The 16,289-nt window shown below is 49.1% G+C and overlaps 4 protein-coding genes across 4 annotated transcripts; 2 read left to right on the forward strand and 2 right to left on the reverse strand. All coding sequences in view use genetic code 12, as the record gives it.

Moving 5' to 3' along the window:
• Positions 1 to 214: 214 nt before the first annotated feature.
• Positions 215 to 2,989, reverse strand: SFI1 (Sfi1p; the record flags this gene model as incomplete). Its single annotated transcript, XM_034156492.1, has 1 exon — positions 215 to 2,989. One exon carries the CDS (start codon positions 2,987 to 2,989, stop codon positions 215 to 217), a length of 2,775 nt encoding a protein of 924 aa, XP_034011537.1.
• A 3,462-nt stretch (positions 2,990 to 6,451) lies between these two features.
• Positions 6,452 to 8,959, reverse strand: TERT (Tertp; the record flags this gene model as incomplete). The annotated part of the gene is made up of 1 exon (XM_034156493.1): positions 6,452 to 8,959. One exon carries the CDS (start codon positions 8,957 to 8,959, stop codon positions 6,452 to 6,454), a length of 2,508 nt encoding a protein of 835 aa, XP_034011538.1.
• A 108-nt stretch (positions 8,960 to 9,067) lies between these two features.
• DIURU_003702 (uncharacterized protein) lies at positions 9,068 to 10,039 on the forward strand (the record flags this gene model as incomplete). Its single annotated transcript, XM_034156494.1, has 1 exon — positions 9,068 to 10,039. The coding sequence occupies one exon, from the start codon at positions 9,068 to 9,070 to the stop codon at positions 10,037 to 10,039; it is 972 nt and encodes a 323-aa protein (XP_034011539.1).
• A 909-nt stretch (positions 10,040 to 10,948) lies between these two features.
• ERO1 (ER oxidoreductin) lies at positions 10,949 to 12,598 on the forward strand (the record flags this gene model as incomplete). Its single annotated transcript, XM_034156495.1, has 1 exon — positions 10,949 to 12,598. The coding sequence occupies one exon, from the start codon at positions 10,949 to 10,951 to the stop codon at positions 12,596 to 12,598; it is 1,650 nt and encodes a 549-aa protein (XP_034011540.1).
• Between the last annotated feature and the right edge of the window lie 3,691 nt (positions 12,599 to 16,289).

Below are 16,289 nucleotides of genomic sequence, written 5' to 3' on the forward strand. Positions count from 1 at the left end.
ATTACGACGATCATTCGTGTTAACAACCTCCGCAAATAAATGTTCAATATCAGCATACTTCATGAGGGTATGCTAAATCCAATTAACGTGGGTTGTGCGTTCTACTATGGGGCGAGTTAGTACAAACTCGTCGTATTTGAAATCTTCTCGTAAATTAACTCGTTAATGACCACTAGACAATGACCAGTTTGCGACTTCATCGCAATATTGAAAGCTAGCTATGGAGGCGCGCTGATCCGGGGAACAGATTAGGTCGCGACGAAGATCCATCTCGGTTAATCCGGGTCAGGTCAAACGTTGGCTCAACGGAAAAATCGATGGGCCGGATTTGGCCACGTCGCTTAGCTTGATCAATGTCGGTACCTCCTGAGGTGAATAATGGTCTGGGTGGCGGGGTCCCCAAGCCAGTGGGGACCGCCGAATACGTCTGTCTGAGCTGTGATAACTTCTCAGGACTGCGTCTGGATCTTCTGGGCTGAGACTTGATAGGCGTAGAAAGAAACGATGAATGGGACACATCAATATCAATCACAGAAGAGCGATTTCTTGAAAGGGGTCGACCCGATAATGGCAGGATTTGCGGAGGAGGAAGTTGGGTACGAACGTTGCGCGAGGCTGGAAGGATGCGGCGACTATCAGGTTCCGAACGTTGTAAGTCTTCTTGGACGCGAGCTTGATCGCGCCGTTGAGCTTCCAAGCGTACCTGTTTGACCTCATCAGTGAGTCCCTTCCATTTTTGGAGAACGGCCCGGCCTCGGATTTGAGGAAGTACCACCCGAGCTTTAGCTTCGCTCTCTTTCAATTGGCGGGACTTTAGCTTAAATTGCCGAACGACCTTTTGAAATTGACGAGCATTATGGAACTGGTCGGCCATTGCCACCAAATTTTGGCTGACGTCGGCGTATTCATCGTACCATGTTATCAAGTATCGCTTAGCATCAAATTGCTCCGCCCAATGTTGAAGTTTACGCGTGCGTGAAAGGTATGCCTTCCAATACTTCAAGAACCCTCGAGCGATGGTTTTGTCACACAACTGGCGGACTTGAGTTTCCCGCGAAGACAAATCTGCCGCGGCTCGCTTCAATTTCCCCACGCATCTTTTAGCGATCATCTGGTTAGCGAGGTGGTCGAGGCGCTCTTGGCGTCGACTTTCATGGGCGTTACGCCACCTGTTGAACATGTGTGTCATCAAAAGTGGGTCCACATTCTGTTGACGAAAGGCATCAGCTGCTCGTCGCAACTCAACCCGATGTTTGTAGCTTAATACAAAACGAAACCAGGCATGTGAAATCTCCGTTAAATCAGCTTGACTGGTCATGGCACGCACCTTGTAGTCTTCCTTGTGCCAGCTTGACAAAGCACGCATAATGAGCCGGAAATTATGCCGCCCTTGGAGTTCGTGCTCAGCGGCAGCCAATCTCAGGGTGCGCTCGCGGAGCAGGGTGACAATTTGTCTGGCATCACCTTGATTCGCAATGAACCGCCGCTCGCGGGCGCCTAGCCGCCAATTTTTAAACACGCCCCTTTTCACCACCATCGACACCGAGGAGTGTTCAGGATCTAATTTACCCGTTTTGGTAAATTCGATTTGATTGGAGAATCGACGACGACTCACTGGGTCCCGTGCCGAGTGCAATCGAGCAGAGAGACGCCATATAGTGAGTTTGGGTTTCAAGTACAATGCATCTGCGATAACCTTCTGCTCCTGATGGTGGTCGTAATGGTCACCCCACTTTTCGAAGAACTTCCCCTCAAATTGTTGATCAGCAACCGCATTCAGAAGTCCAAGGAGATAGTGTTGATAGCGCCAGCTATGGAAGAACTTCTTGAGGAATTGACCATCAGCCATAGCAGTCGTTTGCTGCCGACGCTTCCAAGGCGGACGCACTAATTTTAGCGCAAGTTTGTTGGAGTTATTCAAGGCCATTTGCTCCATCAGCTGAATGAGATCGTACTCCTGACCCATAGTTTTGATAAACTTGGTGGCAAGAGAACGGTTCTTGTTGGCCTGGTGTTCGTTGAAAGCAGCCATCGTAGCGTCACGCCGGTGCTTCCAACACAAAACGCCTTTACATTTTTGAGTCAAGCCGCGTTCGAATTCGAAAAAAGCGAGTCTAATAAGTAACGTCGGCTGTTCAAGGTAAAAGGCTACCACAAGGTCGTCGACGATTCTTTCCTTATCACCGTTTTGGTCAAACACCTCGTAGGCCCGTGAGATCAAATCGAAGTCATCGGCACAAACTTCTTCCAGGCTATCAGGGTCGTAGACAATAGAGCTATAATGCTGAAACAACTCAAGAAGTCTTGGGCTATATCGAGTACCCTGGCCTCGAATAAAACTTTGTATTCCGCCGAGCAAAAGCAGGACCTGCGGCGGGGTAAGCTCCCTCACCGTGATGGTGGGGATAACGCCATTAGCACCCTGCGCTAGCTCCATGGGAAATTCAATAATATCGCAGAAATCAGCCAATGTCTCGATAAGATACGCTGCTTCCAAGTAATCCATGATGTCAGCGACCATATGCGCCACCTCTCTCGTATTGCGACGAACAACCCGGTTGCGGATTATCCGGTCAATGCCGGTGTCCAGCACCTCAATTTCAGCATTGGACTGAATGGCCCCGGTCAAAAGATCGATCAACCGCCGCGCCTCGTTGGTCAATGACGCCTGGAAGCGAGTGGCGACGTTTGCCACCACCGCCACTGCCCGCAAGGTGTTAGTGTCCACCGGGGCGACGACGCCGACCCGCCGAGCAATATCGCTGGAGACATCTTCCCGTTGCGTGGCCGCAGGGGTGCCAAAGTAGCTGGCATCGTCGCGGGCGGCGTAGTAGATGGTATGGAGAACGCCATCAATGGTGAGCTCGAACCAATTGTACACAAGCACATCTGGTTCAAAGTTAAGGAACTTGCATAAGGGTGGGTACCGAGGTGGAATGGCTCCCACGGTGACGACGGTGTCGACCACCGTGTCAAGGGGATCAGCCATGCCTGGGGGTGTTAGTGAGTGAGGATCGAGTGCGCGGGGAAAAAATAGGGATAAGGCGACCAAGAATGGGCAACTCCGAACACTGTCGCTATTACACAGGACTGGATTCTCGTATGAAACCAATCACTACAATTAGAACTATAATACATATATTAGACACTTTTTTGGAAATTGTTATGGGTTTTCGTCGTAAGGACTCATCCATTAGCTTTATTATTGGCAGTTACTGATAAACATGATGATTTCGCTCGTATCCCATCGTACTTGTCACGTCACCAGTTACGACAAACCAGTACTGCCCCACCAACATTTCCTTCTCTTAGCGTTCAACTTAGTCGATTGTCATTAACTGATTTGCTATGAAGGGAGCAAAATCTGGCAGGTAGGCGGATATAAGCCATTTTTAGGTATTTGAGTCGAGACATTTCTATAACAGAATCAATTTCAAAGCCAACTTCGTTCAAAAAGCATTTACTCTGCTCCATACCTTATAGATCAAGGGTATCTGATCCATCCATCATGTCACACAGAGCGAGGTCCAATTGCGGGAGTATCTCAAGACTATTGCCAAATCTGCGGGGTACGTGATATTTAATGAACCTTTTGTGATCCAAGGAGTAATTGTCAGTATCATGGTCTTTGCATCAACCTATATGACTTGACTTTCGCTTCATTATAGCGCAAACGATGGACTAGTTTGTTTCCAACAGATCCACCATATGGTTCACAGGATGTTTCATATGAATGACAATCAGTACCAGCCCAACAAAGCCGCCTCATGAAGTGCTAGTGTCAACTTTGGTTCCGCATTCCTAAGCGCTGGTAAATCGTGGAATTGCATATCAATGGAGGCGAAATTTCGCTGTGGTTATGATAATGGCGGAAAACTCAGTCTGGATACCGTAAGGTACTCATTGGTGGTGCCATGCTCGAAGTGGTAGTTGACGTTGGCTCGCGACGTAGACGCGTCTGGGTCCACACGCGTTTGTGTAAATACGCATCCGACATATAGTGCACTTACTGAAAGAGACTTTATGGGTGCGACAATAATTTAGCCGTCGATATAATTTAGACACTGAAGTGTTCGTGTTAAGACAGCAGCGGGACAGCTACGAAAGCGCAAACATAACTTATTCTTCACCAATATAAAGGAGTACAATTTTGGGTCTTGTGGAAGCTTCGTCAGTGGTTGTAGATGATGCGATGACGTCATTGATCGCTCTAGACTGTCTACGCTTAATCTTATGCAAGCCCCCCACACTTTGACACATCAGTACATCAGGGGAGCTCTGGGCACCAACAGCAATGCGAGCACGCCTTAACGTCACACCTTCAGTCCCAGGTCGCTACTGAGCACAAATCCCTGGTTATTTGGACCAATTAATTGATCACAGCCTCCGTCCTCGTCGCATTGACGACGCCGCCTCCCCACTATACGAAAATTACGTGAGCCGCACTTCCCCAAATAGGCTACAGCCAGCCATCTTCCGTACTCCTCGCAGTGAGCATCGATCAAGGCTCGCATTGTGGTCGATCCAGAATACGATACAACAACGATAAAAAACTCTGGGGAAAAGATGTGTCGTTAAACCAGGTCCGCTGATTATTTTGATACCCATAATAACTCAAAGTTCCGTTGACCCTCCTGTCACATGGTCACGTATTTATGGAAATTTCGTATAGCTCTGGAGCGTATTGCAAAAAACGGTGACCACCGTCGTATAGCCGTCGACGACTATAAAAACTGCCATTGTCGCTCTCTACTCTTTATTCTTTTCCACCACTTGGCTTTCTACCAGCATTGTTTGAAGGGGGGTACTGGACGCAGCACTCCCCCGGATGGCTCTGTTGGTAGCCCCAGTCAGCTGTATGTCTTTCCCGAGACAAAAGATCCCCCACGAGCGGTAGGGAGATTCACAAAGCAGAGCTTGAGGCGCGGTGCTTCTCGTCATCCCGCAGTCTCCTGAGGCCACCCTTGGACCGGTTATTGCCATGTGGTTCTGGCCAACGACGGACACACTCAGGCGAAGTGGAGGTGGTCTGCTACGTCAGCTCACGCTATAAGCAGGGACATGGACTACCGAGGGTCAAAGACACCTGCTGGGCGATTCCTATTACTTATTTGTTTACTGACGCTACAAAATGATGGTTCTTTTTCCAATCCCAGAGCCGCCATTGACTCCCTGGTTTTGGTGTGACAACGCCTTAACTGGTAATGAGGGTAATCGAGGATTACTGCCTGATGAACCGGCTATTTCGTCGGTCTCAGGGGTATGAGATGACCCGCTTGAGCCCGTGACGGGTTATGGGTTTCCGCGTCGCTACGCTGTGGTTCTGCTTCGCTTTGGGGGTGACGGCTCCCGAGTATTGTGGCTGTGGTTTGGTGACGAGATACTCTCACAGGAATCAGTGGCTGATATAACACCTTCATCTATAAGCGTGATATCCTGGGACGACGCTCACGAGGTTCCCGTCATTATCCTCGTTTGTTGGTATAAATTTAGATGCTATGATTGTGTTGTCACTTGTTCTATTGTAGTTCAGTGGTCAATACGTGAACGCCGAGCGCTAAGATAGTTGCGAGCAAATGCTCTTTGGTGAGGCTATTTCCCCCACTATCAGGGTTGGCCACCCTGGGGATCTAGTAGTAGCCAGGACGTTGCTGGAGAGGGTGGTGCCGGCTTCCACTTGCAAATGTAGTGTTTGTGAGTGGAGGTGGGTGGGACGCTGGTCCGGGGCACCAGTATATTAGTTTGGAAAACTCTTTGGATTTTGACAATCGTCATGTAGGCTCTTTGTCACTTGGTGTATACGCCATGGTTGGATTATACATCAAGTGATAAACAGCTTCATTTTTTCAATAAACTTGCATTAGTATCTATCTATCTTCAGACAAATAGTATTGCAATATTATGAATTCATAAGTAACCGAAAATGAAGTCATACTCACGTTCTATACGTGGTGGTGGGTAATTTTTTTTTCCCATAAACTTGCATTAGTATCTTTTTTTTTTTTCCATAAACTTGCATTAGTATCTATCTATCGTCTGTAAAAATAACTTATAACCTTCACCTAAGGTCGACTAAGAAAAACACATCAAGAATTTGATACCCGCGACTCGCGGAAGTTAACGGGGTCAGATAGCTCTCCCGGATCGTAGCACTACCATCCATTCCAATGTCTCTCCGCTATCTCAGGGCCGACTTTGTGGTCCAACGCTAATTTTAAATGGTTGATCATCAACCTGACCGATCATCTGGCAAGAATTCTCGAGTGCCAGAAATGGATTTTCACAAGTACTTCTACCATGACGTGTACAAGCTTATGCTTTTCATTTCACAAGCGCGCAAATGGTTTAGTGGTAAAATCCAACGTTGCCATCGTTGGGCCCCCGGTTCGATTCCGGGTTTGCGCAAACTTTTTGCTACATGGATTTTCGTTAAGTTATTTTTAAGGATTGTTTACTTAAATGCTTCAGTTAATGTCTCCTGGCGCTTGGCCAATGCCTTACCGATGGTCACAGCGAAAGACGCGCCCCGCAATTCTTCAGCGCCAAGCCACTGCTCGATCAACGTAGCCATCAGCACTCCGTCTAGCTCCTTCGTGGAATTGATAAGCTTGCGAATGAACCGGATGAATGGCTCTATTTGGAATTCATCGTGGTCCTGGAGAGCACTGAAATTTCGTTTGATCGCGTCAAGGACAAATTTAAGCTTCTGGTCAAACACTCGAGCTGTCGTGGTATAGTGGAAAAGCAATTGCTTGTAGAACTTGGTGAAGCTGCGGACATCAAGTTTGGGCCGAGTTTTGACGTTCACCGAAAGGTCGTATGGATTGATCTCTGCCCCCAAGTAGTCTATATGGGTTACGGAGAAGCTCAGCGTCGTGTGGAGCTGAGTCTTTTCGCGGTTGATCTTGATGCCATAGTGTGCTAATCGGTCGGACGTCAAGTGTTGGTAGATCAGCTGAATCATCATTTTGTCGGTTGACACAAACAACAAGTCGTCAACGACGCGAAGAACGAGGAGCTCGGGTCGATGAAGCCACGACTCGAACTCGGTGACTACCATATCGCTGAGGACCAACTCGCAGAAAGTTGCCAGTAAGGGGAACCCTTGGAACACCCCCTTTTTCCGTTTCCACGCGCGATAGTTGACCTCGTTGTTATCGCCTCTTGGAAGAACGCCATCGTACATGAACCCGTCGCGCACCGTCAGTTCGCAGAACTGGAGCACTTTGCCTTTGGTGAGGGCAATATTTTTGCGTTGCGTTAGAATTATGTCGAGGTCAAGCGGATCCGGTTCTACTTGATAGAGCGGGGTGTTGTCTGCCTCTAAAAGCTGGGACGCTGCCATCTTAGCGTCACCGCGTAACCGTTTCTTTGTCACGGGGGCTGGCTTGACTTGTCGTTCAGTGTCACAATAAAAAACGTGGTTATCGTCGACGTCGTCAAACAATTTGGCGAGGGTATCGATGATGACGTCATGGTCCAAACGGTCGTAGCATTTGGCGAAATCCACCTTAAGGAAACAAATACCGTCACGAGGAATGGTCACATTCAGTTTCCACTGGGCAAGCAAACTCGCCAAGTCGCTGGTGCCTTTACATGGAGCCACCACCGGATGGTAACGCTGGGCAATCCTCTGTTGGAGAAGTTTAGAAATTGGAGTGATCCACGTCGACCTAAACATGAAGTACGACGACTCAGCCTCGCGAAGATTGGTCCATGGATGGTGCAGAGGAATGCAGATAAGCCGAAAGTCCAGCGTTTTCGGTTGGAGCCTCATTCTGCCAAAATTGTACTTTTGTGCTGACGTTTTGAAGTCGTTTTTATCTGGATTGTATGGTATCAAAAATTCGCGGGCGTAGGTGTCGATGAACCCGTCCAGAAGCCGGTTCCACGCCGCGTGCTCGACGAAAATAATGGTGGACTTCAGCTCCGCTGCTCGTACCAGGCTTCGAAGGATATAGGCGAGAACATCGCGGAATACCCAAAGCCAGAATTCAGCAATGCCATAATCCTTTTCAGGTTTTTTGAAGACAGGAAGAAAGCACTGGGTGACATCTTCCTCGGCGATTGTCATAGTGGGGGTGGTGAGGAATCTATGGATCAAATTGCAGATTTTGCGACGATGACGGGGCAGGGACCCCCACGCTAGCGGCGGAACCACTAAGCGGAGGGCTTCAAGGACAAATCCAATAACCTTTTTAGGCAGCAACTGGTAGTCGAGTGCACTGCTGGCTTTATTGGCGTTGGTGGTGGTCAGTTGCGACACCGAGAAACTGTCATCGTCGTCTAGACTGCCTAATTGAGCAGAGGCAATGACGTCACAAGTTTGAATAGGGGGAAGCGGTTTTCTTGGAATGAAACGTCGAAAGACGGCATTTAAGCATTTTCCAGTAAGTTTCTTCTCCAATCGACGGTGGCATAATCTGATGATGACATTATCCCTTTCTGAGGGCGTAAGCTGTGGGATACGGGCACTGCGATGTTTATCGCGTGTGCGTTTTGCCGGAAGCCGTTTTTGCTTAGGGGTATACAACGTCGGGCCAAATACTTGGAGCACGGTGCCGTTAGCCAAAGGAACAAACCCTTTATGGTTGATAATCATGGTAATAAAATGGTCGCGTCCCATTATCTGGTATAAGTGGCGCCAGTGAGAATTAGCGAGATGGGTAAGGGCGCGATTGAATTGGGGGCGCAGGTCTCTGCCAGCAGCGGCCTGGGCCAATTCGTTTTTCAATTCTCCCACGTTACCATCGTCTTTAAGAAGCGGGGGTAGTTGGCGAAGGGCGTCGTGGTAGTCGTCAATCGGGGTAATTGGATTATAAGCAAGGCGCCGTTCTTTGGCATCAGGATTAATTTCAAGGTACACATCCCTTAGAAACTGAGAAAATTGAACCGAATAAGCGTCACCCGCAACTTCGGGAAGCCGCTGGTGGAGATAGGCAACTAGGGATACTCTCATGGCGTACGCGCCTTGGGATTACGCGTGGGGGTTGGTGATGTTGGTGCGGCGTTCGGTGCGCAGCGCTCATCGCGCTCCAGCCACCGCTGAGTTAAGAGACTATCCACTATGGGCAAGCTCAAGGTGCGCCCCGAGATTGACGTCGAGCGCGGGGTGGTGTATGGCGTTCTCCAGCAGATCCGGTGGGCCGAGGCTACCGGCGCCACGCGGGCGCCGCCGATGGTCGGGGTGTGGTACATCGCCATTGACCCCCGCATGAGCGGCGTGGTGACGCTGATGGTGAAATTGGTGGAGGAGCCAGAGGAGCTAGGCCATTTGAAGCGGTTCAGCAAGGGCGACGACGGCAAGCTCCGGGCGGTGGTGGGGTCGCACCTGGTGTGGCCGAGTGCAAGTGAGGCTCTCGCATTTATCCAGGCGCAGGCGCCACTGTTGACGGTGGCGGAAGTATACAGTGTCGACGTGCCCCGTGTGGCTCCTTACACCAAGGAGATTGCCCTTGAGTGGCTGGCAAAGTATTGGCCGATGCTGTGGAAAGGGAACCCTAACCACCAGTTCCTCAACCTGGTGGTGAGGGATATTGATGAGGAGCGCCGGCGCCTCGACGCGGTATGTGCCCTCAGCTCTGGTGCCGGCGGTGTTGCTGCCACGATAATGGTGGACCCCAAAATGGGGGCCGAAGTGGCGCTGGCGGTCACGGATGAAACCAAAGGTCCTACCGGCCACCTGGTGATGCGGGCAATCGCCGCTGTAGCTGACGGGGAGCTTGCGCGGCGGCAACAACAACTGTGTCAGGGCGGTCAAGAAGGAGCCAGTGAGGCAGCGCCGGCGCGCGAGGGACTCGGGTACCTTTGCCACAACTTGATCGTGTACACCACACACGAGCCGTGTGTGATGTGTCTGATGGCGCTTGTCCACCTGCGGGTGGGGCGGGTGACGTTCATCGAGCCGACGCCGCTGGGAGGGTTGGCGCTGAACTACCAGCTAGGCGATCGCCCTGGTTTGAACTGGCGGTTTGAGATCTGGCACTGGGTGGGCGAACACCCCCCGGTAACTCCCGCTGACTCTGAACAAGACTATTGAGGCGGTCACTGGCTTTAATCACCTCTTTTTCATGATACCAACCCTTCTAGCATATGACAAACGCAATTTTCAAAAGATAGAATGATAGACCCGCTGATAGGCTTAATCAACAACAAGACTCAATGATAGACTAAGCATGACAATAGGATTGATCAAAACAATAATAAACCTGACACAACAACACACCTGATACAACCGCAGACTTGAAACAACAAGAGACCTGATACAACAACAGACTTGAAACAAAATAGGCCTCAAACAACTACATCAGACCAACGATATCACACTCAGTACAATAGTATAAGATCGATTTGGACACCTGTTTGCTATCAATAGCTAAGCTACCGAAATAAGTTTATTTTGAGGGCTGACCCATTTGCCTTCACCTGCCAACCGATTAACGAACAGAAAACCATATTTTTGCTACTATCCCTCATCGGAATGAATACTGTTTTGATTATGATGCTGATGACTGTTTGTCTGTTTGAGTCTACAAATGTCTCACCAACGAAATACTCGACAATTCTTTGGCAGTAATTCTTGCCATGCCTTCCCCAATCTCCCCTCGGGGCTTTGTGCGCTTGAAAATTAACGGTTTCAAGAAAAAGCAATTTCTCGTATTCATCGCTTAGCTAGCGATAACGTCATGAGATGAGATCCTCGTACATCTTGATGCCACGGTGTCCATAGCCTCGTTTGCCACTTTTCTACACCATACACTCCCGCCAGGTCATCAAGCCACCCCACACCCTCAACCTCACCCCATTTCTTTTGTTTCCAGAAGAATCGGCGCGCAGAGTACACGTAACCCGTGTCATTGCCACCCGGTTATAAGCGCGCGCGTCCCCGCCCGATTTCGCACTCACACCACCTTTCCCTCACACTACCTCCCATCGACTGATTAGCTCCATGCTGCTGATATTCCGCTGGCTGTTGCTACTATGGGCGTGGTTTGCGGTTGCCCTTGGCTTCCTGCCGTTTGACTCCCCCGAGTTCTGTCTGCAAAATATCACCCTGACGTGCAACACCACCTTCCACTACATCGACAACATCAATGCCGCCCTCCGGACCAAAGTGAGCCAGCTCGCCACTACCGACTACGTGCGCTACTTCAAGCTTGATTTGGACAAGCAGTGCAAATTCTGGAACGCCCAGCACTTCTGCGCCACGGAAAACTGTGCCGTGGAGGTGTTGGCCGATGACCAGTATAACTGGACCGACGTTGCCGACGACGACTTAAAGCCCCTGCGGTTGGGCAAAATTTACCAGCCCACCGATACTCCTGGCGGTCCTAAGCACGGTGCCAACACCTGTGAGGATTTGGACTACTGCCACATCGATGACGGCCACCTGTGTGTCTACGTCGATTTGGTGGAAAACCCGGAACGGTTTACTGGTTATGGTGGTGCCCAGCTGTTTGCGGTGTGGAAAGCGATTTATTCCGAGAACTGCTTCCCCAATACTAACCCGATGCTGATGACGCTGGCGACCCCCGAAAAGTGTGTGGAGAAAAACTTATTCTACCGCTTAGTGCTGGGGATGCATGCGCTGATTGCCGTCCACTTATCCAATGAGTACTTGAACCCCACGACGGGCGAGTTCTACCCCAATTTGGCGGTGTTTATGGAGCGGGTGGGCCAGTTCAACGACCGGTTATCCAACATCTATTTCAATTACGCCCTTGTGTCGCAGGCATTGGTCAAAGTGAACCAGTTGGTGCCGCTTTCCCAGTTTATCACCTCCAACGAGAACACGTTGGTGGTGCTGACGATGCGCCACTGCAATGTCAGCGACGCTGTCTACCCCTTTGACAGCGACACCGACTCCGTCGCCGCCAGCCTCGTCGACGAGATCGTCCCCGTGCTCGGCCAGGAGACGCTCTTTGACACCCTGACCCTCTTCAATCCCGCCACCACTCCGCCAAACTTGAAGAACGAGTTCCGGCTGCGGTTCAAGAACATCCTGGCGATCATGGACTGTGTTGGCTGCGACCGCTGCCGCATGTGGGGCAAGGTGCAGACGATCGGTTACGGCACCGCTCTCAAGATCTTGTTTGAGGACGACGTTGACAACTTACACTTCCGCCGTATCGAGATCGTGGCGTTGCTCAACACCTTCGACCGGTTGCTGAAGCTGTTGGAGGCGATTGCCAACTTCAAGCAAATGTACTTGCAGCACCTCGACGACGTGCGCGCGGGCAAGGCTAAGCGGGGCGATTACGAGTCGCGCTCGTTTGCGTTCCCTATGAATGGCGCTCGGAGTCCGTTCACTCTTGATAGCGGTGCCACCGGTAAAGATGAGACTAAGTCAGCTCCGCAAACGTCGTCGGTACCTGACAAAAACCCCGACACCCCTCTCCTGGCGTGGGAGAAGTTTCAAGGGGAATGGGCGGCGGCGATGGATGAGTTCAAGCTCGCGGCCCATTTCGTATTGCGCAGCTATCTCAACTTCCCCCGCTTGGTGTGGAACACGGCCTGGCTTTACTTGCTGACCTACTGGGACTACTTCCTCGGGAAGACGGTGTACGTAGACCCCACGGTGGTGTCGATGCACAGCTAGAAACGATTGCCTCACAAACCCTCGAATCCCGGCATCATTGAACAAAGTGAATCTCTTTGATCATTTGGCCAGATTTCTTACAAACATCGAGACATCATCATCGATGGGCAATTCGTTAAACGCCGTTGAAGCCGCAAAATTGTCACGTGAACCACGATTATTTAATGCTAAAATAGACCCCATAGATTTTTCCAACGAATAAATGGATCCTTTACGAAGTCTCTGAGAGGATTAGGCGGCGGTGAGCAATTACATAGTTAAGGTGGAGGTTGAATGTTTAGTGTGAGGTCGTGTCATTTTTAGCTGTGATTCGGATCGAATACATAATGAGATAAGTCTAAATCTTCAACGTTGTAACTGTGCTAAATTCAAGCAAGATACAGCGTCAATTGATAACGTTGGTGTTATAAAAGCTGAACAGCAGTGCACACCCCCAATGACCTGTATCGAAATTTGAAGGCGTTGTTCTCAACCAACGTTGCGAACAAAGGAAGCAACATGAACGAAGATTTCAAACACTATAATCATCATCGTCAAAAATGTCACAATCGACAATGAACGAGTACTACGCATGCTCAAAAGTGTGCACACTCTAGGTCTAGAGGAAAAACATGAAGTTGGGGTCATCTTTTGCGACAATTCTCTGAAAGCTCCTCGTAGCTTATCACGTTTGTTGGGCATTGAAAACCTGCGATGCTTGTAAGAATTATAATTAAGGTGAGACACTTCGGCTAAGTGAAACAGTACATTGAGAGAATCGCTCTAAGAGTATCTAACGCACTCTATCGACACCATTATAATCTCAAAGCGTGCTTATTTCGTTCAAGAAGTTCGCTTTAAGCTAACATTATTAACTTAGATATCGCGCTTGCAAATATCAAGGCCTGCACATAAGATTTAACACTGCATGCAACATGCATACATTCAAGCAACACATTTGATGGCGTAAATTAAACTCTACAAAGGATTGGATACCGTCACCGTTGTATACACGATGAAAATAGTGTTTCAAACAGCAAATGGAATTTTCTTAAAATTTTGGTGAAAAACTAGAAAGTTGAATATAAAATCAGGAGAAACCGATAAAATCAAACTCTTTGCATCATAATATTTGTTGCAAGCAGAAGTATATTTGATATGATTTTGAATGGGTTGACTTCAAAATTGGTTTGTCTAGGTCGAATATTGTGAGATTTGACGCCACAAAAAAACTTTTTTTTATGTTTAGGAATTTTTTAATTCAACTTCTATGAGTTTGTGGCGCTATATAATACATGTAATGTGCATTATAATTGACCTGTGATGGCTGTAAAAGTGTTAAAAGGGGTGAAACATCTCGTCTTTCTATTCAGTTTTTATATGCAGGTGCATCATAAAATGCAGGAAACAACAAGTTGAGTTGCAACTCGCTCTTACAAAGCGGTCAACTTACAATTTACAGCCAATTGTACTCTTTCAGCATGCCTATCTGGTTCGAGAAGTTTAAGCCGGTGTTCACACCATTACTGGCAAACTTATCATGCTCTCAAGTTCGGGGTCCTGCACATATGAGTTGCGTCTGCAGATCGAATGTGAATTTTCCATCGGGAGTTTTCATCGCGTAAACTACGCTTTGAAAACAATTAGATAACCCCATTGTAATATATACGGTTCAAATAACATGTGTACAACAGATGGGATTTTTTTAAATTCTAATTCGAAAATCTATAAAATGTGATAAAAAATCAGGGAGACTTGATAAAATCAAACTCAAAGCTCCATAAATATTGCTGGTGCTTAAAGTATAATTGACGTGTTTTTTGGTGGAGTTCACGTAATAATTGGAGTAGTTTAAGCGACATCAATCAATGTACGTTACCTGCAGGAATGGTTCGTGTATGCAGTAGACTGGACAATAATGTTGCTCCTTATTACAACGTCAGATGCGTCGTCTCTTTAACCGCAGTCATAACTGTAACACGTTTTGCTACTAAATGATTAGATACACAGAGTTGAAAGAAAAACTGAATTCATTACTGAGTTTTTAAGTGCGTTCAAAGGTGCACCCTGCATGTAATAGAAGAAACCTTCAGATCGAGCTCTCATCATCACCGACACAGATCAATTGAGTCTTGATACACATATCATGATCTGTGTGGCTTATATATATATGTAACAGCTTAAGATGTTTTTCTTCAAGGAAAAAAGAATTTGAAAAAAAATTTGGAATAAATTTAAACGAGTAGCGGGTGTACACTATGTGCAGGATTAGCCGATGCTGTAGATCATTGTTAACGAACGGAGACAGATAGGCTTGAACATATCTTCGTGAGTTTTACGAGGTTCGCTCCACCCACAGGATGACTAACGAGACGGGTTCTCCTGATTTATGGAGAATGACCGTCGCCCCTGAAACCGATAACTTGACGTAAGCGCCGCTGTCGTTGTGACCATGACCAGGGAATGGAATGTAACCAAGTGACATAAGCGCCCATCACCATTGAGTGACCGCAACGCTCATCGCCAAATTTTTGATGGGATCTCCTATTGTATCAAGTTCCAGCCTTCGGCGCATATCTAAGTGGAAAGACCCTTTGAATGATTGTATACTTAGTGTGAAATAGATACCACCTAGAACAGAAGCCTTCGCATCCTATGTTTCGTAGACCCTGACACAACCAGCGTCATTGACTGATTGTGGTAACAATTATGGGTATCGTTCCGGAAGTTTTAGTTGTTCCGGACTCCGCCTGTCAAGCCTGAAAAAATGCGAGGGACACGGGACTATTTACGAAAACATATACGGAGGTGCGATGTGTATACATTATGACTAAAAATTTTTTAAGGGATAAAAAGTAAGGCATATGCGGCCAATTCCGAAATGGACCCTTGGGGACCTTCTAATTCTTCCGTGCCGGATAAATAGGGGGTGAGGTGAGGGTAGCAAGTCACCGCTCCCCTCCTTTGAGGAGGGGGCAAAAACGAAGGGCTTGGCACCCACCACGTGGGATTGCGACGAAAGCAAAAACAGACCTGTTAGCTTGGCAACCACCATCCCACACCATGCGTTTCACTCAAAATTGTGAAACTCGAGCTGCCTGCAGCACAAATGGTTCTTCGAATGCCAACGATCTCTCGGCCCGACTTAGTGGAGGTCAGTGATCACCTGCATCATCACGGGGACGTCATCCCGCGCGTAGCTAGTGTTCCGGTTGCGAGCGCTGACCAGCGACCGGCGCCGGCGCTGTTGACCAGCTTCGATGTGGGTGGTGGTCAGGGCGCCGCCGGCGGCGGCTATCGCCGCCAACACCAGCGTCCCCAGCAGTGGCACCAGCAGCGGCGCCAGCAGCGGTACCAGGCCCACGGGCGGCAGCGACAGCATCACCAGCAGTGCCTCGTCCGCCGGCGCCGCCAGCGCGGGCGCCCAGCTTTGGCGCCAGCTCCAACTGCTGACGGAAGCGGCGCGCGGCTTCGCGCCGGCCGTGGGCGGCACCTCGGGGTCGAGGAGAGCTTCGTGTAACGGCGGCGGAGCCGCCGAGGGGGCGATATCGATCGGCGCCGACGGCGCCGGGGGCGCGGCGCCCAGCACCAGCTTCAGGCGCCCGAGCGGCCAGTACGGGTAGGGCATGGCACAGGTAGGCGAAAATAAGGGCTTAGGGCACGAAAACCGGGGTACTCCGAAGCGACGGTGGGGTAAACAACACGAGTTTTC

This window comes from Diutina rugosa (assembly GCF_008704595.1).
Source record: "Diutina rugosa strain CBS 613 chromosome Unknown scaffold47_size107767, whole genome shotgun sequence".
Taxonomy (NCBI): Eukaryota; Fungi; Ascomycota; class Pichiomycetes; order Serinales; family Debaryomycetaceae; genus Diutina; species Diutina rugosa.